The sequence below is a fragment of the Panthera leo genome, chromosome D1, assembly GCF_018350215.1.
Source record: "Panthera leo isolate Ple1 chromosome D1, P.leo_Ple1_pat1.1, whole genome shotgun sequence".
Classification (NCBI taxonomy): domain Eukaryota; kingdom Metazoa; phylum Chordata; class Mammalia; order Carnivora; family Felidae; genus Panthera; species Panthera leo.
The window spans coordinates 99,322,793-99,346,198 of record NC_056688.1 but is presented as its reverse complement, the minus strand read 5'-3'; the positions used below and the strand labels follow the sequence as shown (position 1 = coordinate 99,346,198).

At 40.6% G+C, this 23,406-nt stretch overlaps 1 protein-coding gene across 27 annotated transcripts in view; it reads left to right on the top strand.

Moving 5' to 3' along the window:
• The window catches only part of CELF1 (CUGBP Elav-like family member 1), a 73,689-nt gene that overhangs the window by 33,059 nt on the left and 17,224 nt on the right, over positions 1-23,406 (top strand). For 10 of the 27 annotated variants that reach the window (XM_042906784.1, XM_042906783.1, XM_042906790.1 and 7 more), the window contains 5 exons: positions 5,667-5,801; positions 9,255-9,326; positions 20,272-20,459; positions 22,398-22,480; positions 22,857-22,905. In XM_042906784.1, the coding sequence (XP_042762718.1) occupies positions 5,734-5,801; positions 9,255-9,326; positions 20,272-20,459; positions 22,398-22,480; positions 22,857-22,905 (460 nt within the window). In that variant the 5' untranslated portion in view covers positions 5,667-5,733. Of the gene's footprint in view, positions 1-5,666; positions 5,802-7,933; positions 8,031-8,410; positions 9,327-10,672; positions 10,825-14,342; positions 14,396-20,271; positions 20,460-22,397; positions 22,481-22,856; positions 22,906-23,406 lie in introns of those variants that run through there. The other 17 variants (XM_042906794.1, XM_042906796.1, XM_042906798.1 and 14 more) reach the window with 7 other exon arrangements.

The window sequence follows — 23,406 nt, the reverse complement described above, 5'->3', positions numbered from 1 at the left end:
GTGCAGGGCCTGGACTGTTCAACATAGAGACGTTTATTACAATAGAAGGTGATACTCTGGGGATGAGGGGCTAGCAGGGAATTTATTGTGCGCTTCAGCGTACCTATTTAATCCACCTAACCACCTACAGGTTACATATGAGAGATACAGTTAATGGTTTCTCTGCATTCAGTCTTGGGCCACCTATTTGTTGCTGTGTGCTTTCACACATTTTATTTCATTTAACGTTAGATTCTATCTACTGTTAGTTGTGGTGTCCAGGATCCTGGATTACAGTCTGGTGGCAACTGTTCCCTGCGACAGGTTCCTAAGGCATTCAGGTAGATTGGAGTACCAGGCAAACTCTACTGGGTTCTAGCACCAGTCCCTGGTGGAGTTTTGCATCATGATGAGCTGGGCTAGCCAGGAAAGTTTCTCAGTTCATCTTTTTATCTGGTTACTTGACTTTGTAGGATACGAGGGTGAGACAGATGTGCAGTTTACCGGTGCACTAAACCCAAACTTTTTATTGAACCAGCCATATAATAGGAAAAAGAAAGAAGCAAGAGTATTGCAAAGCAGTCTAAAAGGTAACAGACATTTTTAAAAAGAGCTCAGTTTTCCTTAGTAATTCCTATGGTCTCTTTCCTCTTCAGTTAGAAATGTGTACAGTAGCTTGGTTGTATTCTGGGCATCCATTTGGTTCCTATGGGGGTATGTAGTTAAGTCCTCTTATTTTACAGGTGAGGAAGCTGACACATCAAGATGTTGATGAACTTGCCCACATCTGCTGATTAACAGCAGGAAGTTTTCACTTAATTGTATTTCTCTTGTGACAGTTGAGATTTTGGATATTTACCTACTTAGAAGATTTGCCATTAAAAAATGGTCAGACTCAACTTTATAGTCCTCCTCATTTAAGGTCTTTTCCGTGGCCTGTGTGCATGATCTTCATTGTGGACAATTTTAACTTGAGTCAGCCTTTCACCCAGGGGTCCAACTGCCTGACTTTATATTTCAACTTCTTCATTGCCTGGATTCTCGTGGTCTTGAGAGTTATTTCATTTCTTTGTGTGTCTTCTCATCTGTAAATGGAGATAGACTGGGTATGAGGATTAAATATAAAGCACCCAAAACACTGTATGGCATACAGTAAGGGCTCAAAAAAATGTTACCTGTTAAAATTATTGCTACTTTAGGGGTGCCTGGGTGGCTCAGTCAGTTAAGCATCCGACTTTGGCTCAGGTCATGATCTCATGATTCGTGACTTCGAGCTCCGCATCAGGCTCTCTACTGTCAGCGTGGAGCCTGCTTCAGAACCCGTCTCCCTCTCTCTCTCTGACCCTTCCCCTCTCACTCACTCTCTCTCTTGTAAAAATAAATAAAAACATTTAAAATTTTAAAAAAATCATTGCCAGTTTATAAAATGTCTGGACATTTCTCACTACTTCTAGGTAATGAGGTTCACAGTTACTTCTACTGCCCCCCCCCCCTCCAGTTTTTTCTTTCTTTTTTTTTTTTTTAAAGTAAGCTCTGTGCCAAGTCACGACCCTGAGATCAAGAGTTGCGTGCTCTACTGACTGAGCCAGCCAGGTGCCCCAAGGTTTGCAAATCTTAAATACTATATTTTGTCAACCCAAGGATGCACATATTTATTACCATTGATGGCATTGGAAGCTCCTTGATTTCTGGTAATCTTTTAGATTCTAAAGCTAGAAAAATCTGTTCAAAAAACTATTCATCTCAAAACTGGATAATAAAATTGGTGAATTATCTATTATATTGAATTATCCAGGCGTTTTTTCATATTTTCCAGGAGATTTGGGGTTACCGTGAGGACAGGAAAGGCAAAAGGTGGGGCCTACCTTACCCACCTCTGTCTACAACCTGAATAGCTTCACTTTTATGTTTAGGGGAGAAACACTTATGCCTTTAAAAACATTTGGGGCGCCTGGGTGGCGCAGTCGGTTAAGCGTCCGACTTCAGCCAGGTCACGATCTTGCGGTCCGTGAGTTCGAGCCCCGCGTCGGGCTCTGGGCTGATGGCTCGGAGCCTGGAGCCTATTTCCGATTCTGTGTCTCCCTCTCTCTCTGCCCCTCCCCCGTTCATGCTCTGTCTCTCTCTGTCCCAAAAATAAATAAAAAAAAAAAAAAACGTTGAGAAAAAAAAAAAAAAATTAAAAAAAAAAAAACATTTGGAAGTCTCTAATCTGAATAGTTGTTCAGTTCTTCATTAGTTCCCAGCCTTTTATGAAAAAAGTTTTCAAGGTATCAAGGGCATTTACTAACAATTGTTGAGTTGGTGAGTCATACTAATGAGGCCAAGGTCATGAGTTCAGTTCGTATGTAGGTCATTGAGCATTACTGTGCCTGCTGCCAGCCCCTGTATCTAGAGTTTGTTATTCTGTGCATACTAGTAAGAGTTGCTGATGGTGAGTGAGGCAGTGGCCATCCTTCTGGGAAGGACACTGTTTTGTCACTTACTAAACATACAGGCTCTATAGGCCAACAGAAAATTCTGAGAAAGAAAAAAAAGGGTTCATGATCTTGCCTGTCCTAAGGAAGGCATGTAGGAGATCTGAGTGCTTTTATATCAGTCCAGAGAGGTAATGGTGTTCGTTCATTCTTGGATCTTTTTATTTGCTTGCTTGCTTGCTTGTTTGTTTGTTTAATTAATCTCTACACCCAGCGTGGGGCTCAAACTCACAACCCCGAGATCAAGAGTCCCATGCTGTCCTGACTGAGCCAGCTAGGTGCCCCTGTGACTGCATCTTTTTTTTTTTTTTTTTTTTTTTTTTTTTAAATTTTTTTTTCAACGTTTATTTATTTTTGGGACAGAGAGAGACAGAGCATGAATGGGGGAGGGACAGAGAGAGAGGGAGACACAGAATCAGAAACAGGCTCCAGGCTCTGAGCCATCAGCCCAGAGCCTGACGCGGGGCTCGAACTCACGGACCGTGAGATCGTGACCTGGCTGAAGTCGGACGCTTAACCGACTGCGCCACCCAGGCGCCCCTGTGACTGCATCTTTAAAACATGGCAAGATCATATGAATTCCAAGAAATATTCCAAAACCAAATATAATTTTATCCTTCCTTGGGGAAATTGTGCGGTAGGTAGTTTGCCTTTTAGAGTTCCCTGTACCACTGACTTGCTAAGTGCAGTTTTAAAATTTCATAGGAAGTCCTGTTTTGAACATGTTAACATGTCACAAGTAGGTGAATACGGCTTGTTTTCCTCAAAGCTAGCTTGCTCTTCATCCTTCTTTCCTCTGTTGCCTTGTGCACCACCACCCACCACCCTGCCATTGGTGTTCCTTTCCCCCCTTAACTCTTTTTCACCTCTCTTTGGAACTGCCTTTATACCTCCCCTTATGGTGATTGAGAAAGGTGGAGATTATCTTAAACAGACTTCTGTGGAGCTCCAAGGAGGTACAGGACAAATGCAGTCCAGGCTTCCTCACAGAGCTTAGGCATTTTGTTTGGTTCCCCACAGAAATGAAAGATGTGAAAAACAAACCTAACGCTTTTAGGTTCCATTCAGCTTTCCTCTCTCCCCAAAGCATTTGTTTTCTGACAGACAAGGCAACAATATGTAGGAAAAGCAAAACTGGGAAGGCAAAGCTTTTAAAGAATATACCTTCTTGTGTATTAAGCTTCCCACCGTCTTTCTTCAAGTGACAAGGATCTGTGTGGAGGAAGAGAGTGCTGATCCTTTTTTGGGTGTTTGAGTTTTCCTTTAAGAAGTCTTTGATGACTTAGGAGTAGGGTGATTAATATCTACTAATGTGTTTGTTTCTTTAAATAATTTTTTTTTCTTTTTTCTTTTTTCTTTTTTCTCTTGGCTAGGCAATTAGGGTGTTCCTTAACCCTTTTAGGGCTGCTTTGTTTTCTGGGACCTAGACGTGTGTCTCTCACTCTTTTATACATTGGCCCTTCGTAATAATCTCAGGCCTCTCTTTTGCTCTCTGCTTCTGGAGATTCCCCAGCTAGGATGCAGCCTGAGTCTGGTCTAACAGCTTCACACAACAGCAGTGTTTCTCAACTGTTCGTGCACGTTTCATATGACATTTTGGGAAACGTGACTCTCTGGTCTTTTCTTTGCCCTTTACCTCTTCTAGAATAAAATGAACAAGTAGGACTTCAACCTGTTCTCTACCATCCAAGGTAGTAACTGCTATTCCAGAGCCTTCTCAAGACACACTGTCTCAGTAAGTTTGTACCTCCTAGATACTGGTCACATTGGGGTTAGAATCCCTTGTGCAGATTATTTTAGCATCTAAATCCTTAGAGTAGTCCCCACCTTAAATGATGATAATGATACAGGATTAAGTGAGGTATTGTGAATTTAGTAAATGTAAGTTCCTTTCCTCTTAATAATTTTTGATGATGTAGGCAGGTCCAAGTAAAATGCTTTTAGAAGTTTTTTTGTTAATCCGGATTTTGCCTTAAAATGATTGGAGGCATCACTACTTCATTAGCAAAATTGGAAACCAATTAGATCCATATGAAAAGTCAAATTAAGTACTTAAGCACCTATTTGGACCAGGAACCTCTTTGTCTTTAGGAAGGGTAGGTAGAGTGCAGTGTCTCATAGTTCTGGTTTTCACTGTCTTTCAGAATTCTTACTTTCCAAAGTAGACTTCATCCTTGATGACTTTTGGCAGTTCTCTGTCTTTACCCAGGGCCAGACAGAAGTATAGCCGGCAGGGGTGGACATGAAAGTTTGTAGGAATTTGGGCAGCTTTATAGAATCAATCAGCTTTACTTGCAAGATTGTTCGATAATGTTTAAAAATAAATCAAATCGGTTTTGTGGTTCGTCTGTTTGCTTTTAGCTTCAATTAACTTCCCCATCTTCTGATTTTTTTTGGTTTCAGTGGTTCACCACCGCCCTAGGGCCACTGAGATGCATTTATACAGACAGGAACTTTGTTGCCTTTGAAGAGTTTTATGCCTGGTACCTGCCTATTCAGGAAGGTTGCTTTGGGGAAATAGCGTGGTCTCTCCACATTAATAACATGACCCTTAATTGCTAAAAGAATTATATAGCCTTTAGCTCTCTCGTAGTTTCTCATCCAAAAGCAGATGCTAAAAATGAGGTTTTTTGTGACCTAAATGTACTGAAATTCAGCCTCATAAGTTCTGGTCATTGTTTTGCTATTTGTTGTGATATTTAGGGACAAACCTGTATTAAGTCTTTTAGTACTTTTACTTTCCCATCTTTTAAATTGATGGTGTTTTAAAATTAACTTTGAGATGTTAAATGCAATTAATATTTTAAGGTATTGTGTACTTTAACAATGGGAGAGGGAGAAGGAGTTGTTTTATCTTTTTTCTTTTAATTTTTAAAATTATTTTATTTTTGAGAGAGAGAGACACACAGTATGTGAGCAGGGGAAAGGCAGAGAGAGAGGGAGACACAGAATCTGAAGCAGGCTCCGAGCCGTCAGCACAGAGACTGACACGGGGCTCAAACTCGCGAATCGCGAGATCGTGACTTGAGCTGAAGTAGGATGCCCAACTGACTGAGCCACCCAGGTGCCCCCCCCCCTTTTTTCCTTTTTTTTTTTTTTTAAATCTTCAGCCATGGTGACAAAGGGGGGCATTTCTTTGGAAAGAAACTACATTTCTGGTATTATGAGAAGTGTAGGCATGGTCCACTTATTTTTCTTTCCTTGGTTTTTTAGAGTGAAGACATAGTCCAGAGAGGTGTAAAGCCACAGGTATGGGCTAACTGCTGGATGAGTGTGCTCTATGGTCATCTCTTTAACCTTCTTGCATGAGGCCTGTTGTGCAGATTTGAAAACGTTGCATTCAGAAAGGTGATGGCTTTTTTCCTATATTATGGGGTGTAATTTCCTATTCCTAGGAAGCTAGAAATATTTTCTTTCTTTCTCAACTTTCTCCTTAGCTGTTTCCCAAAGCAGGCTTATCTCCCACTTGAACTAGCTGTTGCCTAGTTGCGCGCGTGCGTGTGTGTGTGTGTGTGTGTGTGTGTGTGTGTGTGTGTGTTTGTACACACAGCAGCTACCCGGCTAACTTTCTTTCCCCATTCCAGTTCAAACTGGAAGACCCTGAGTAAACCAGAATAAGGATGAGGACAGAACTTAGTGGATTCCACACAAATACTACCCACCTGGAATCAGAATTTGTTCAACATACTGATTTTTTAATCACCACTGGAGCTGAAATAAAGTTTAAAGTTACGTAGTATATTGTTACAAACTAAGAATTACACTAAATTCCAGAACCAATTTGGGATCTGAAAATACGACCTGATTTGAAGGGTGGTCACAATTTGACAGGACAGTTTTATTAGGTCAGGGTTAGTTTCAGAAACTCCAAGGGAGGCTTTGAGTTTATACTTTTGCCAACAAAACTAAGCACAGAAGAGGATCTTTCTGCTAGTCATTATCTTTGACACTGATTGGGGGAGGAGGCAGTAGTGATTAAGGATAGAGAGAGGAAATAGTAAAGTTTTTAGATTTCAAAAGTGTTCGTTTTCCCCCCGTCAGCCTTGTCGTATCCTCTCAGTATACCATAAATGATCATTTTAATATCAAACCAATTTGCATACAACAATGACTAAACTTGGTGCTTTTTGCCTACAGTGATTATAGATTTGAAATAGAAAAAAAATGTCTTACAACATTTAAACTCCCCCATCCCGAGGTCAGAAATTTTTTCATTGTCTAGACTTTTATTGGAAACTCAGAGGTTTTGGGCTTTTGTGCAAAAAGGTGATTTTATTAAAGCACAGGGACAGGACCCATGGGCAGGAAGAGCTGCCTATCAAAAAACATTTAAAAAAAATTATACTTAACTGCCACATTTTTACAAAAAAGCTCCCACAAAGTGAGATGTCAAGTAGATGATTACATAAATTGGTCAGTATAATTAAAAAAAAATTGTTTTTTTTTTAATGTTTATCTGTTTTTGAGAGATAGAGAGCCAGAGCGAGAGCAGGGGAGGGGCAGAGAGAGAGGGAGACACAGAATCTGAAGCAGGCTCCAGGCTCTGAGCTGTCAGCACAGAGCTGGACAAGGGGCTCGAACCCATGAACTGTGAGATCATGACTTGAGCCAAAGTGAAGTCAGCCACTTAACTGACTGAGCCACCCCGGCTCCCCTTTTATGTTAATCAAAAAAAAATATTTTTAAATGTTTATTTTTGGGAGAGAGAGTGCACACAGGGGAGGGGCAGAGCAGTATATTTTTGCCTATGCAAAGTACTGGATTGGGAGCTCTGGGAGGCTCCCAATTGATCGTATTAGAAGTACTCAATTTTTGAAGTGAAATTCAAGCCCATAAAGGTTTTAAGCTAAAAATTCTAAGTGTGGTTGGTTATTTTCAAGTGGTATCAGTTGCTTACTTCTTTTCTACAACCCTTCTATCCTCTAACTACCAGAAGCTTTGGGGGGAAATATCCAGTCCACTTAACTGTCTGAGGTTATAACTTTTTCGTAGATTATTACACTTTTCTCATATACACTGATGGTGATTTTTAATGACATAGGTTCTCTTTTATAATTTGGCAGTAAGCTCTAATTTCCTCTGTGCTCATATAACCAGACTTCACATTTTTGCCCTTCAAAACACATTTAGATTATTGAGCTAGAAGTATAAAATCCCTTCACTTGTCATTGAACTCCTCCCTGGTTATGTCAGTCAAGATAGACAGCCTGACGTTCGCATGTGCCACCTGAGCCTTTTTGCTCAACTATGCTTTTCTTTGCTCTTTCACTCTTTTGACGAAACGACTGCTGTGATTTCTGGCACTTCTAGTCCAGTTTTTAAAGTGTTTATTCCACTCCAATGTTCTAAATGCAGGCTGTGCTGTTCTTTAAAGGGTTTCCCTTATCTACTGATCAGTTTTAATGATTTTGGTTCTTAATGTTATGGCAGGCTGATTGCCCCTACCCTAACATCATTGGGCTTTGAATTGTTGCCCTTAGAAAAGAAGTAGAGAATATTCAAAGCAAAGAAAACTAAGACCACAAGGGAAAGAAGAGGAAACCTTGAGTGTATAAACTCATAATGAGAGGACACACGGTAAAAAGGGACTGAGGGAAAGTTACCTCTTGTAGCAGACCATTGGTTATAACCGTTCTTCCATCTCTTTATTTCTAATGCATCCTTTGTGGGAAAAGCTTGGAATGTGTTTCTGAATCAGAAATTTAAAAACAACTTACAGGCAGTTTTCTGTGAATAACTGCTAATTCTTTTTAATTTCCCCTTAACACCTGCATTTTTGTATTTGAATAATTGTTTTTATCATCATTTAACTTTGTAATCCTTTTCTAAAATTGTGACTTATGATTAATTTCTGTGCTTTCTTTTCCCGCAAGCATGTTGAATTTTATTATACTGAGATGACTCTTGTGACCTGCCTAAAGAGAAGTGCCCTCCTTCATGTAATAATATTTCCATCTTTTAAGTTCTTAAAGAAGTCTTGCCTTATACATCATAAAATGGATTTTAAAATGTTACTCTAAACCGGTGATTTTCAAGCTTTGGCTTGACAAAAATTACTTAAGGAGGGCACATCTTTACAGTATGCTGAGCAGTGCCTGGCTGCTCAGTAAACTCTTCCACATTAAATGCTCTCTTGTTATGCATGTGATTCTGATTAAAATAGAAATTGAATTAGATAATATTTTTAGTGAATAATAAAAGCATAACAGTAACCAGTGAGATTATCTTAAAATTTGTTGATTTCCTTTTTAAAAGAATCCTTGAACTAAAAAGAACCCAATTTGGGTTGTTGACTGACCTCACAAAGTTACTTATTGGTCCTGATAGCTTTCTGTAGGAAGAAGCATGTGATCAGCTCCAGTGTGCATAGGAGAAACTAGGACAAACCTAACCAGTAACTTAACCAGTCCCAGCTAGGGTTACTGTCTCCTGCCTGTCCGGCAGTCAGCGCCTGGCAGCCCGTGTGCCATGTGCCAGTTGCAGTCTCCTCTCACTGCAGTCTGGGTTGGCTTCCTCCTTTAGCAGGATGGAAGACAGCTCCTGCCGCTCGTGTCTCTACAGGAGCCAGGGTCTCTGACAAAATACAAAAGCAGTTAGCTGCTATTCTAGTTCTAACTTTTGGATGGTTATGTTTGCATGTTCGAACAGAAGACACAGTTCCTTGGTTGGATGCAGATAGGGGTCAGGCACTGTTAGCCAGGCTAGAACATTTAGGCCCATACAGTGACATGTTGCCTTTCATTATTTTTGTTTTTAAGTAACGCTATACGTTTAGGAGTTCATTTGTTTACCTCTTTACAGGCTGAACATAACTTCCTTTTTTCAAAATTCCCTGTGTTGTGAACTGAGCTTGAGTGAAGTGAAATCTTTGAGGTAAGGCAATGCTAATGATAAAAATGGGAAAGAAGGCCTGTGCAGCTTGGGAGCCTTCAGAGACATAGTTTTAGAGTCACTGCCTAAATATTGAAATGCCACCACTTGTTGTCTGGAGGATGGGAAGCTAAATTGAGAACGGGAGCACCACATCTGCCTCGACTGCTAAGTATATCCATTTCCACTGCTCACCCATAATAGAATTTTCATGTGTGCGTTTATTAATCTTGGTTTTAACATCAGTTTAAAGGAGGACGGAGAATGAAGAGACTAAGATTACATTCCTCCATCCTTCCCTTACATTTGAGTGTTTGTTCCTGGTGGGTCCCTGTTCTTTTTCATCATCACTCTGATGGTTTTTGGTTTTTGGTTTTTGGTTTCTCTGGAAAGGTCAAACAACAGAAAAGACATGAATTCCTAGTACTCTATCAAAAGGCAGAATATTACTATCCCATTTTCATTTTTACTTTTTAAATTTTCTGGCAAAATAAGATTCAGGGTAAAGAAATTTTCCCTGTGCCACCTAATGAGGATCACTGAAGCAGGAATTTTTAAAAAGTCCTTCATTCTGATGAGGAACCATTAGGTAACCACTCTGCTCTCCGCACCATTAAGAAATCAAGGTTGGTCCAGTGCAAGTGGTAGTATGTGAACAGTTTAAGTTTTTGGTGACCAGTTCTTTAGCCAGCTTGCCTCTGGCCTGCTTCCGATGGTCTGAACCGCTACTTATGTGACTATTCTGAGGTTAGTGTGGACCCAGCACTGTGCTCATTGCTGCCTTTGGCACATGGAAAACTAAGTTTAAACCAAGGCCAACAGCCTAGTTTTCCCTTCCAAAAACATTTTCAGACCACATGAGGTGAGCTTTTTTTTCTTTCTTCCTTCCTTTCCGTTCCATTCTTTTCTTTTCTTTTTTCTTTTCTTTTCTTTTCTTTTCTTTTCTTTTCTTTTCTTTTCTTTTCTTTTTTTCTTTTTTCTTTTCTTTTTTTGCTTCAGGTAGTTTCAGGCCTTGGGGCCCCTCAAAACCTGATTTGCAGAAAGGAGTTTGAAGATGTGAAACAAGTTAGTGTTACTTCTGCTCTGTTAGCCACTGCTATCTTCATGGATCTGACACTCTATTTATCTGACAGTGCACTTAGTACTGCTTCGCCAGGGAAAATCACACAAACCCAGCCTGGCGCATCAGCACTTTCATTGTGTGCCGGGCTGAGCCTCCCTTCACATGCTCACATCCCCCTTTTAATCCAGTACTCCCTTTCCCCTCCCCAGTCCTGCCTGTTTCTGTGGCACTTATTGCTGGTTTCCCTGAGCTCCTGTTTCCACTTTGTGTTTTTTGTGGGGCCCAGGAAGCTAAAGCTGTGTGTATTTGTGGATCAGACAAGTGCAGCAAGTTAATATCATTGGCTTCTGAAGGGGAGAGTGAGGTGATGGCTGCGTTTAAGTTGGATTTCCTTCCAGAAATGATGGTGGATCATTGCTCTTTGAATTCCAGTCCTGTGTAAGTATTTTTGTTGTCTAATTTTTATCATAAGCAGAGGAACTGGGCTGTTTTCTTTGTTATTTGGTAAAACTGGTCCCTTTCCCTAAAAGAGGGAAGAAAAAAATTCGGTGAGGAAGCCAAAGTCCACAGTATTATTATTTTCTATTGTACTCTGATTCTGTCTCCTTACTACTGATTTCCTTGGGGCTGTAGCTAAGTTCTGTACAAAAGGGTACATTTGATATATGAGCAGCAACATCAACTCAAGTGTGCTGGCTCCAGTCCCTTCAAGCAAGCTGTAGTGTTTCCCCATGTGATAGATTCCAACGCATTTTTTTTTTTTTTTTAAACCTTAGCTTTACTGCTTTGTGTTGGGTATGCAATTTCAAACAATCTTTTGGGACGTTATTTATTTACATCAAATTCTTAGACTCATGTCACAGTGGAGACAGGTTACTAGAGTGTATTTAGGAATGTATGCAGAATGCTGTATTGGCATCTAAACTGTATCCCTGGGCCCTGATTTTTTCCTAGTCAAACTGAAAATGCAACACAATACATGATTTCAGGGATGTCAGATGTGTGCTCTTCCCCTCCCCTCCTCAGCAAAACTGTATCAATTTTGATTGGCAATTTGCCCAAATTTTCAACATGGGAACAAGAAATCTAATCAGTTTAAAATACTGTTCAATAAGTGACATTATCATTGTACACAGCTAAAATACTAACCTGGTCCTGAGTTGTAGCTTCAGGGAACCTGAATTCTGAACTTTGTGAAGAACACATTTCTAACTCTTGTTTTCAGTTAATTAAACTAGGTTTCAAAGTATCTTGAAACCTCAAGCGGATGAGCCTTAGGTTATTCAAAGCCAAGAATATTAAATAGTAGAATATTCCTTAGATAACAGGCAGTAGTCTAAGTCCTTCAGTATAGCCCTCCGTTGGAAATCCATCTACCTTGGGATTATCTGTAGCAGGTATGGATGATAGCAGATTTTGAACAGTTCTCTGTGGAATAGTTTGGGGGACCTCAAAGTTAGCTGGCTCACTCATTTGATATGGATGTTATGCCTTCTCTGTAGTGTCCAAAATAATGGTAATTTAGGTTTGTCTTTTTATGCAAGCTCTTTACTGCTAAAATTTTGTTATAGCTGTAGATAACAGGTGAAATCAATGCCATCATAAAGACTTAATATATATTACCAAAATACTCCCGCATACCAGATATATGTCCCTAGAACTAGGACTTTGTGGCTCAAATTATCATTCATCGTAACAGTTTCTCTCTGTTTTGCCACCGCCTTTGTTCAGTCCTTAGATACAGTATTTTTCCTCAGCCTGTTCTCTCATATTTCAAGAGGTTAAACTAATTTAGTATCCCATGAAGTCTGGATCACAGAACACTGCATGGAAGTCACCTGGAACATGAAAATGCTGATTCCTGGACCCATTCCCAGATATTCTGATGTTAGAATAAGGCCCCAGAATCTGTATTTTAGCAATGCCCCATGTGGTTTTCATGCACACTGAAGTTTGAGAGCTAATGGACTGAATACAGGTCATTCTGTCAGAGGTGATCAGGGAGCACGCGGTTGGAAGCATGTTTTCCCAAGTATGTTTGCCTTTGTTTTAGTCTTCCATCTTCTCAAAAGCTTTGGGAGGTTAATTGGGCACAGGCTGTTGCCTCTGTTTACAGATGAGAAACAGTTGAGAGGCTGTAACTGACTTGCCTGAGGACAATTGGTGTCGGCTTTGGACCTCAAATCAAGTTTAATGATAATCTTTTTATTTTTGCCCCCTAGACCAGGCTGCCTCAGGTGTCATTGAGCAGGTACCCATCGATTTCTTTCATTATTGCAAGTGTTTGGGCCCATTCTCATGGGCACCATATACCAAAACACAGATTTGGGAAGAAGAAAGTTCGTGAGAATGGTGTGTTTGCCACATTTTTGTTGGGTTCTCAGCCCTTCTTTTAATTCGTACTCTTTAGCAGGAGACTTGACATCAGTAGTTTTCTCTCTCAAGTGATTTTGCCCAGTAATGTGATCTAGCAATGTATCTATTTCAAAATTTCCTGCAAAAGAGAAGAATGGCTGGAGGAGCTGTGGAAGGGCTGGGGACCTGAACTGTAGTTCCTATTCTTACTTTTAACAGTGTCCTTGATTCTGCTGTGACTACTCTTCAGCTTCCCTGGTTTCTCTTACATTGCTTATACCCTAGGAGATGGGTAGGTTCTCTAGGAGTTGTAGCTCAGTCCCTTTTAGCTTTCCCTTGGCTTGAGGGGGTACCGATTGCTTTTCTGATTCTCACATCTCTGTATTTTTCCCCCAAATGTCCCCTGAACTTCCCCGTGCAAAAACACTTTCCCAAAATGACTGTACTAGAACCTAAGAGGGATCAGTAACTTCTTTTCCTCATCTTTTTCATTGGGTTATCTCCAATTTCTAGTGGGTTCTGCCCCCAAATTTTTCAGCATTGCCTGAGACTGGGCCCTAATCTTAGAAGCTAGTTTGTGCAAAAATCTCTTTATTTCCCCACTTTTATTTCATCCTCTGTATTGTCGGTTGTCTTTAAAAGATCAATCCGATCACTTCCTTGTTTAAAAATCTTGTAATAGCGGGGCCTGGGTGGCTCAGTTGGTTAAGCATCCGACTTCAGCTGGGGTCATGATCTCACAGTTTGTGAGTTCGGGCTCCACGTTGTGCTCCGTGCTGACAGCTCAGAGCCTGGAGCCTGCTTCAGATTCTGTGTCTCCCTCTCTCTCTGCCCCTCCCCTGCTCTCACTCTGTCTCTCTCTTTCAAAAATAAATAAACCTTAAAAAAAGAATCTTGGAATAAAGTCCAAGCCTGTTAGTATCACAAGAAAAGCCCTTCAGGGCATCTTTCCAATGTATCTGTTTATTCTCAGTGATTTTCTAATGTTTTCTCTCTTTTTTTCTAATCTTCTAAAATGTGTACTCTCCCCTAAGTTTCTCAAGTCCTTTTTTTACCTAATGTTATCTTACCTTCTCTTTTTTCTGAATTCTTACCATTTTCACATCACTCCATTCTATACAGCACTGTTTCCAGCCCCTTTGTCCATTCAGCTTAAGTCCCTGCCCTCCTCCTCCAAATACAATAAAACCATCATACCCATTTTTTTTTCCCCCACAGAACTTTTAAGCATCCATGAAAATATTTGTAGGTCCTTATAGTTGTGTTCTTCCACTTGTTTGGTGCCATCACCTTCAGGACAGGTACTGCTCAGTCCCCTTCTATAGCCCCTCGAGTGTGTAGTATCTGGCACATAGTAGGAGGTTAGGAAATACAGTTGAATGAATGATAAGCCCTGTGAGATTTGTTTGTTTTTAATAATTAAAGATAATTACTGAAATAAGGTCTCTAGGTGTTATCTCCATTTCTCAGGGAAGAAGGCTGAAAACCTTCACAAGCACCATTAGCCTGTTTAGTTGTTGAAAGGTGACTTAACCTTTATTAAGAGCTTTTTCTAATACCTAACATCCCAACTAACAGGAAGATCTCCCTTTATCCAAAAGGAAATTCCTTCCTTCCAGAATACGTACAATTTTGTCTCACTAGAGAACAGTTGGTAAGTAACTCAGGCCAGTGTTTCTGGGTCCTTTTTATTCTGATGTTCTTCTGTGCCGGTTTTCCACAGCACAGTATCTGAGCCAGAGGGACCTGGTAGGGGTGGGTGGTGGCTGAAGATTGGGAAGCAACAAATATTTATGCCTCTTGGGGATTGGTAAGTATCCAAAATTTTTCTGTTTGTATAATGAACAAATGGAGGCCAACAGGTAATGAGAAGGGTTGAGTGGAAAAAAATGAGTAATGAAAGGTTTTGGAAATTATTAATTTATTGAGGTATAGTTGACATACAGTATTATATTAGTTTCAGGTATGCAGCACAGTGATTTGACATTTGTGTACGTTGTGAAATGGTCATGACAGTAAGTCTGTTGTCACCTGCAAAGTTAATAGTTTTATTTATTATATTCCCATGCTGTACATTACATCCCCATGACTTAATTAACTGGAGATCTGTATTTATTAATCTCCTTTACTCATTTTGTTCCCACCCAAGGAATTGATTTTTGAGCAGATGTAAAGGTAGTATTTGCCAGCCTGTTTGGCTGCAAAGAACAGATACCCACTGGAGCTAGCATATGTGAAAGGGTTTTTTTGTAAGGGCACACATGGGCTGGACTGTAATGTAATTAGGAACTTTCTGGAAGACTTAGAAAATCCTTTCTTTCTGACCCAGGACACACGTTCTCTTGTCCTCGCTGCACGTGCTGCTGCTTGATTGCAGCATGGCTTTGCCTTGCCATTCTCCCTTCCATCCCGTTTTCTTGCTCCATCTCTCTTTGTCTCTCAAATTAAGATATCATTCACATACCATAAAATTTATCCTTTTAAATGCATAATTCAGTGATTTTTACTGTGTCCACAAAGTTGCACAGCTGCCTCCGCTGTCTAATTCCAGAACACTTTGATCACCCCAAGAAGAAATCTGGTACCCTTTAGCAGTCATCCTCCTGCACCCCTAGTCCCCATTCCTAGGCAACTGCTAACCTTTCTGTCTTTATAGATTGGTCTATCCTGGAAATTTCATATAAATGGAATCACACAATGTGTAGCCTTTTGTGATTGGCTTCTTTCACTTGGCATCATGTTTTCAGGCTTCATCGATGTCGATGTTGTAGCATGACCTCTCTTATCTCTTGCCACTGCCCTTTTACCTTGTCACCTTAGGCTGTCTCTGCTTGCAGCTTCCCGAATTCTGACTTCATCACTGCCTGTTTCTGTTAACCATTTCCATGTTCTGTAGAGCAGTGTTCTGTGCCGTAGAGCTTTCTGTGATGATAAAAATGTTCTCTGCCTCTCCTTATCCTATGCAGTAACCACATGTGGCCAGTGGCTATTGTCTTGCTCGGTAAAGCCAAGCCGTAAGGAGCTTGATTGGCCAGGCCTTTCTGTTTTAAGCATAGGTCTTAGATTTCTGGCTACCCGGTAGATCAGTTTGTTGGGTTAAGGTTCACCCCACTGGTATAGTTAGGTGGAGCCAGGGGATGGGGAAAAAGTGGGACAAGACATTAACTCTGCCCCCCTGAGCTGGGCCTGGGGCCAGGAAGTTTTGAGAGGGAGAGAAGAGAAAGAAGAGAGGGTTGAAGAATTCGGAACAAATGTGTGCTTTGAAAATGAAGCTCTTAGTTTTGTCTCTCCTGTTTCTCTTCCAAAATGGTTCTCTTTTTTACTTTCCTATAGCATGTTCCATCAAGAATCCAGGTAGACAAGGCAGCCTCTGGTCCTGATTTTTCACATTTTCTCATTTTTAATGATTTGCTAGTTGCTGCTAGAAGCAGAAATGTAAAAAAAGGTGGTTGGTGCCATGCCTCTCCCCTAAAACACTTGCTGCCTCCTTATCTCTCTTCTTCCTTCCTTGCTTCCCTCATTCCCTGCTTTTCCTCTCTCCCACCCTGCTCCCAGGTCAGTAATTTCACAGAGGATAAGAATTTCCATAGACTTGCTTCTTAAGAATGACAGGGATAGTATAGGTACTTCTCCAGGGGGCTGCTGAGTTCATTGGTTCTTGAGTAGGCATAATAAATATCAGTAATTCATGATCACTGACTCTGAGGAGCTCTCCATCAATGGGGAGGTAAGGCACACATTTGAGAGTGTTTTTAGTGATATGTAGAGTAAATGCCACACCTTGATGACGTGGGGTCCTTGGCATATCACACTGAGAGTCCTGTTCCCAGGTGACTTTTTTGTGCAGTGGTTACTTCTAAGGACAACATGCATGCTGGAAATATGTGAGGAAGGTTGAGGATGGAAGAACATTGTTGTTCATTTCCTCTGACACAATAAAAGTTTATAATGATGTTTCCCTTATTCACCAATATATACCACATTTCACATAGTGTCTGGCCTGTATAACTGTATAAGTGCCCAGGATTTATTAGAGGAAAGAATAAGTCAGTGCAACATTCCGGATACATGATGTCCACAGCATCTTCAACATGGCCTGGTAATTTGCTGTGCTCTAGAAGTGCTTCTCAGACTGGTGAAGAACCATGTCCTAAGCCTGTCACGACCTGACTTCTAAAATACAATAAAAACAGTCAAGTAGGAAGACAAGATAATAAGGTATAAGCTTGCATTTTGTATCTTTTAATTATTATTAGATTGAATATATATAAAGTTACCTAGCTCAGTTTCTATAAAAGTTTCTAAAGGGTGGGGCATCTGGGTGGCTCAGTGGGTTAAGTGGCCGACTCTTGACTTCAGCTCAGGTCATGATCTCACAGTCCATGAGTTCGAGCCCTGCATCGTGCTCTGCACTGACAGTGAGGGACCTGCTTGGGATTCTTTCTTTCCTCTCTGCCCCTTCCCTGCTTGCTGTCTCTCTCCAAATGGGGGTCTGGGGGAGGGAGTTTCTAAAGGGTTAAATTTGAAGATTTCCCTTGGTCCTTGGCACTTTGAATAGCACTGATCCAGAAGATTCTTCTGGCTAATGAATTGGTATATACAGAGGGAAAGGGTGGTTCATGGAGTAGGTGGATGTGAAGAAATGGAGAAGGATTTGGAGAGTAAAGAGAGAAAGGGAGGGTATTCATCTAGAATGCTGAGTCTCCACTGAACTTTTTTTTTTTTTTTTTAACGTTTATTTATTTTTGAGACAGAGACAGAGCATGAACGGGGGAGGGGCAGAGAGAGAGGGAGACACAGAATCGGAAACAGGCTCCAGGCTCTGAGCCATCAGCCCAGAGCCTGACGCGGGGCTCGAACTCACGGACCGCGAGATCGTGACCTGAGCCGAAGTCGGACGCTTAACCGACTGAGCCACCCAGGCGCCCCCTCCACTGAACTTTTAAATAAACCGTAATTCATATATGTTGATTATTGATGATTCTTTTGCACTAAACAGTGATGTAGAAAATTTAGAAATGGCACACAAATACAGAAGGAACGGACAGAGCGTTTGCTTCCAATATAATTACAAATCAATAAACCCCTGCCTCTTTTCAAAAGTAGTGTCAACATTCTTATCAAAACATATTCTGAGCACCATTTGGGGGTTCTGTGTTAACCCTTTAACCCTCCCTAGGATGGAAATACTAAAGACCAGCAACATTTTAATAAAATGATATTAAAACTGGTAATTAAACTTGTTAGAGGCAGGTTGTTGGGAGCGACAGCCATTGTTTCATTAGTCATAGAGTTTTGTTTTTTTTTTTTTAATCATAGCGTGGTTTGTTAGAACATTGGGATTACCTTCTAAAAGCGACCACGTTTCATCTGTATAAATATATATATGTTTATTTTTGAGAGAGACAGAGTGTGAGCTAGGGAGAGAGGAAGATACAGAATCTAAAGCAGGCTCCAGGCTCTAAGCTGTCGGTACAGAGCCGGACATGGGGCTCGAACCCATGAACTGCAAGATCATGACCTGAGCCAAAGTCAGACGCTTAACCGACTGAGCCCCATTATATTTTTACAACAACCTGAATTTAGTAATTCCAAACTAAAGGAAAACCAATAAAATAATGCATTTCAAAACACTTGGGGTAGATTGATCTGGTGACAAATAATCACAGGGATAACAGCTGCTCTTTGTGAGCCCTCTTTGTGCACAGTGTTCATTTTTATCAGGATTAGTTGCTTAAATTAAAGGGGGAATTGTTGAGAACAAGAAATTCCTCCCATCCCACACATCTGAGGACTTACTTTGAACCAGGTGCTATACCAGGTGTGACTGTAAGAATGAATAGCAAACAAAACAGTTTCTGCCTTCAAGGAACTCTCAGTCTAATTGGGAGAGCTAGATATAGGCAGATTATGCTAAAAGGTGGTAAATACTATAACGAAGGGGGAAATTTAGTACTGTTTGAGTCCTGACGAAACAGACTAAATTTACCTGAAAGAACATGGGGAAACCTTTCCAGACATGGTAACAAGAGTTGGTTTATATGCCATTTGCCTTACAGCTTTTGATATGTAGTACTAGATTCAGCCAAGGCAACATGTAAATAGTTCCTGTGGGTGTTCAGTTATAAGAAATGTAGGAATTAAAATACAAAGGTTAAACCACCTTCATAGATCCAGCATTCTCAAGTATCTTCAAATATTGTTCAGAAGATAGCACTGGTAGAAAAACTGTTGTTTTTCCTTTAAAGGAAACTAACGTTTTATTTAGGGTTGATATTGGGACGTGGCAAATTTGTTGTTTGTTTTTTTTTTAAACATTTATTTATTATTGAGAGACAGAGACAGAGCATGAGCAAGGGAGGGTCCAAGAGACAGGCGGACACAGAATCGGAAGCAGGCTCCAGGCTCTGAGCTGTCAGCACAGAGCCGGTCGCGGGGCTCGAACTCACAAACTGAGAGATCATGACCTGAGCTGAAGTCGGAAGCTTAACCGATAGAACCACCCAGGCGCCCCGAGGACGTGGCAAATTTGAATATGATGAAGTGATTTCTGGATTAAGCATGCACTAACAGAAAAGTTAGCCATGCTGGCTGTTTGGAACTTAAGGTGTTAATGGTTGTGATAAATGCTAAGATACAATCTTGAGCTACAGTGGTCCAGAAGGACTTTGATTCATTCTGAGTGGAAACATTTGTAGTCCAGGAATCCCTCTAGGTTCTTGGCAGTGGGAGGGTTAAAATGAAGGTATTAAAGCAGGAGTGTTACAAGTTTGATGTGCTAGGATTGTGAGAGTTTGTGGATGTTGTAATGGTTCACTTGGTAAGGGAATTAACTGGTACAGTCTTAGAGAACTAGTAGTAAGTTGGATAACTCAGAAACAAAAAACCCTAGGATGGTGTTGTCATTGTCTACATAACAATCATTTGTGAAAGTTTAAAAGGCGAAGCTTTGTTTTGGTCTTGGAGGCATGACTTAAGAGCACTGGGACGAGGACTGAGACAGCAACATTCAAAGGCTGACATCTTTCTGTTCTGTTCTTAGCTTAGGCCTTGGAAATCAAGTGCTTTGTTCTAACATCTGCTGAAAGAAGACTTGTCACCTGTCATTGTATACGTGGGGAGTCCTGCATCTTACCCACTAATCAACAGTCCATTGTGATTTTTATGCACATTTTTAAAAGTTTTGTTAACTGTGCTTCAAAACCACTAAAACTTGCTTTAGGAAGTTTGTCTCTTAGGTTCTTAAAAGAATTCTCAGGCTAGACAAGGATTGAGTGACATTTGATTACTTAGTTAAAACCCAGAATGCCCTAATCAGAATGGTGACTTCAGTTTGGGATCTAATGGAAGGCATGGCCATGGCTAAGGGGAAGACCAGAGAACTCTGGTAAATTGAATGACTGTAGTGAAAAGAAGTAGAATTCTTTCTCCCGACTTTTTTAGGAAGTAGTTGAGATCTTTAAAGAAAAGAAACATCCCCCTGGAAAGCACCATGAATGCATAATAGAAGCTATATTTTGTTTTATGCAGCTCAAAGAAAATGAACGGCACCCTGGACCACCCAGACCAACCGGATCTTGATGCTATCAAGATGTTTGTGGGCCAGGTTCCAAGAACCTGGTCTGAGAAGGACTTGAGGGAACTCTTTGAACAGTATGGTGCTGTCTATGAAATCAATGTCCTAAGGGATAGGAGCCAAAACCCTCCTCAGAGCAAAGGTAAGGGCTTTGGGTTGGTGTTTTGTTTGTTGTTGTTTATTTAATTTTATTTATTTTGAGAGAGAGAGCATGTGCAGGGGAAGGGCAGAGAGAGAGAGAATCCCAAGCAGGCTCCATGCTGTCGGTTCAGAGTCTGACACAGGGCTTGATCCCACAAACTGTGAGATCATGACCTGAGCCGAAATCAAGAGTCAGATGCTTAACTGACCGAGCCACCCAGGCACCCCAGGACTTGGGATTTTATATCTAATTTCTGTCATGTGCTTGCTGTCTCTCATTGCCGGAATGTTCCTGTGGTCACATCCAAAGGGGCTTTCCTTTTAGAATAGTTACATCTTCCAGCCCAAACGCATCTAATGGCTTAAAAATAAGTTAAGTTGATATCGTGAGGATAACTTGTAAATTGGATCATAGATGGTCCTTTGTGAGAGCTCTAAATTTAAGAGACAGACTCATGTGAGAGTCTATCTCTGTCTCACTCTCTCTCTTTTAACGTTTATTTTTGAGAGAGAGAGAGCAGGGGAGGGGCAGAGAGGGAGACAGGACCTGAAGCAGGCTTTGCATTGTCAGTGCAGAGCCCAATGTGGGGTTCGAATTCAGTGAACTGCTAGATCGTGACCTGAGCCGAAGTCAGATGCTTAGCCAACTGAGCCACCCAGGTGCCCCTCTCTTTTTTTAAATGTGAATGTCTCTTGATCTTAGGGATGCAATGGCAAAAATAAAGTTGAAGTAAACTAACTACATAAGGTTTTCTTTGGTGTTTTGGCTAGAGTAAGCAGAAAGGAAGGCACTATCTACACTGTACCTATGAATTTCTGTTAGTGTTGCAGAGTCTTCATAGGAAGGCTTAGCAACCAGGAAGGACCTGTTTTTAGGTAACCTGTTTGTTGTAGCCTACAAATGAATGGAAGAAAGACTGCGTTGCTTCCAGAAATACCTAGCAGAGTAGAAGCTTTATGGGAGCAATGGTAGAAGAGGCGCTAGCTTTGCCCTATACATGCACATACTATATTCTTTTCCAAATGACTGATGTTAGAATAATTTTCTGTGGAAGCTGTTCTACAGTGCAGATGTGAGCAAGCAGGATTGTTAGGTTTGAAGCCAGCTTAAGAGCAGAGGATCAAGAAGCAGATAAATTATTTTCTCTATGTGTATAGTTAACCAAAAATACAAAGTATTATAGTTCCTTTATATTAACGACTGGCAGTAGAACATGCAGTACTTTAAAATCTTAATTGCAGGGTGATTTTGAAAGGAATCTATATGGTATCTCATGGGACGATGAGCCCATATTTATAAGACACACCTCTCCCCTCCTATCCCTAATAAAGATACAAATCACAAAATCTACAAATCTCCTTAGTGCCATGTGCTGTTAGAATCTTAATTATATTTGATGAGGACCAAGGGTCCAAAAAAGGTATTAAGAGTTTCTTGCTCTTTAGTAATTTTATAATTTAATAAATGGTTATTATGTTTGAGGTGTATGGTAGAAATTGACTATAAGGATTGATTTATTCTGAGAAAGAATGAGTTCCTGGTAGACTACAAGCTGTGAGTGCAAGGCCCCTTTTTTATTTGTTCTGAGTGTCTTGCCCAGCACACTCCCCGGTGCTCCAAGTAGGGTACGTCGAATGGCATGGTACTGTGACCTTTACAAGGGAAGTTCTCTTTCCCAGAGAAGTTTATAGGAGCAGCTAAAGAATTTTAGTAGAACTAGAAGACTATAACAATATAGAAAATGAATAGAAAGTAGTGTAGGGTTTTTTTCTGCTTCTTTCCCTCCCCCCCCTTTCTCTCTTTGGGGGGAGGGATGCTAATTTTAATATACCCAGTCTTCTCTTTGAAGTTCCAGTATGTCTGTGGAGGAGGGAGTACTCTAGGAATTACCTGCTTTCAAAGGACTGGTTTGATTTTGTGAAATCTTGTTTATTGCAGGGTGCTGTTTTGTTACATTTTACACCCGTAAAGCTGCATTAGAGGCGCAGAATGCTCTTCACAACATGAAGGTCCTACCAGGGGTAAGAAAGCTCCTACTAGGAAGTGGAACTGTGGTGGTTTTAACACATGGAACATACTTATAGGTGTCAAGCCCACACTGAAAGCCATCTTGGGGAAAAAGTAACTGCCACAGAAATTGATGTAAAGGAGGACATAAAGGGAATATTTCAAAGAACATAGGCTGAAGGTCATGTAGTTCTCTCTTAACCAAAAGAATTTTAACCTCTTGATTCATACTCTATTTTGATACTTTGGGAAAAAATGATCTTGAGGCAGACGTGAGTATAGAGAGAACTCTTAAGGCTCTGGTTTTGGTATTTCCTTTAGAGTCCTCACTTATCTTTCTGAATGCCTTCAGTGTGTACAGTGATAGTATCTGTGTGTTTTCCTTTTTAGATGCATCATCCTATACAGATGAAACCTGCCGACAGTGAGAAGAACAATGGTAAGCAAGTGTGTAAAAGCCTTCTCCTTAGAAGGTTTCTGCCAGTTTAGTGTTCATTCTGATGGTATCTGGTTGTGTTTGCTTTAAGTAATCTTTTTATTATTATTATTATTATTATTATTATTATTATCATTATTGAAGTCTAAGTGACATAAAACATTCGTTTCAGGTGTGCAACATAATGATTCAGTATTTGTATATATTAGAAATGATCACCCATAGTAAGTCTAGTTAGTATCTGTCACCATACATAGTAACAAAAAAAGTTTTGATGTGGGAATACAAGCTGGTGCGGCTACTCTGGAAAACAGTATGGAGGTTCCTCAAAAAACTAAAACTAGAACTACCCTACGACCCAACAATTGCACCACTAGGTATTTATCCAAGGGATACAGGTATGCTGTTTCAAAGGGGCACATGCACCCCCATGTTTATAGCAGCATTATCAATAATAGTCAAAGTATGGAAAGAGCCAAATGTCCATCAATGGATGCGGTGTAT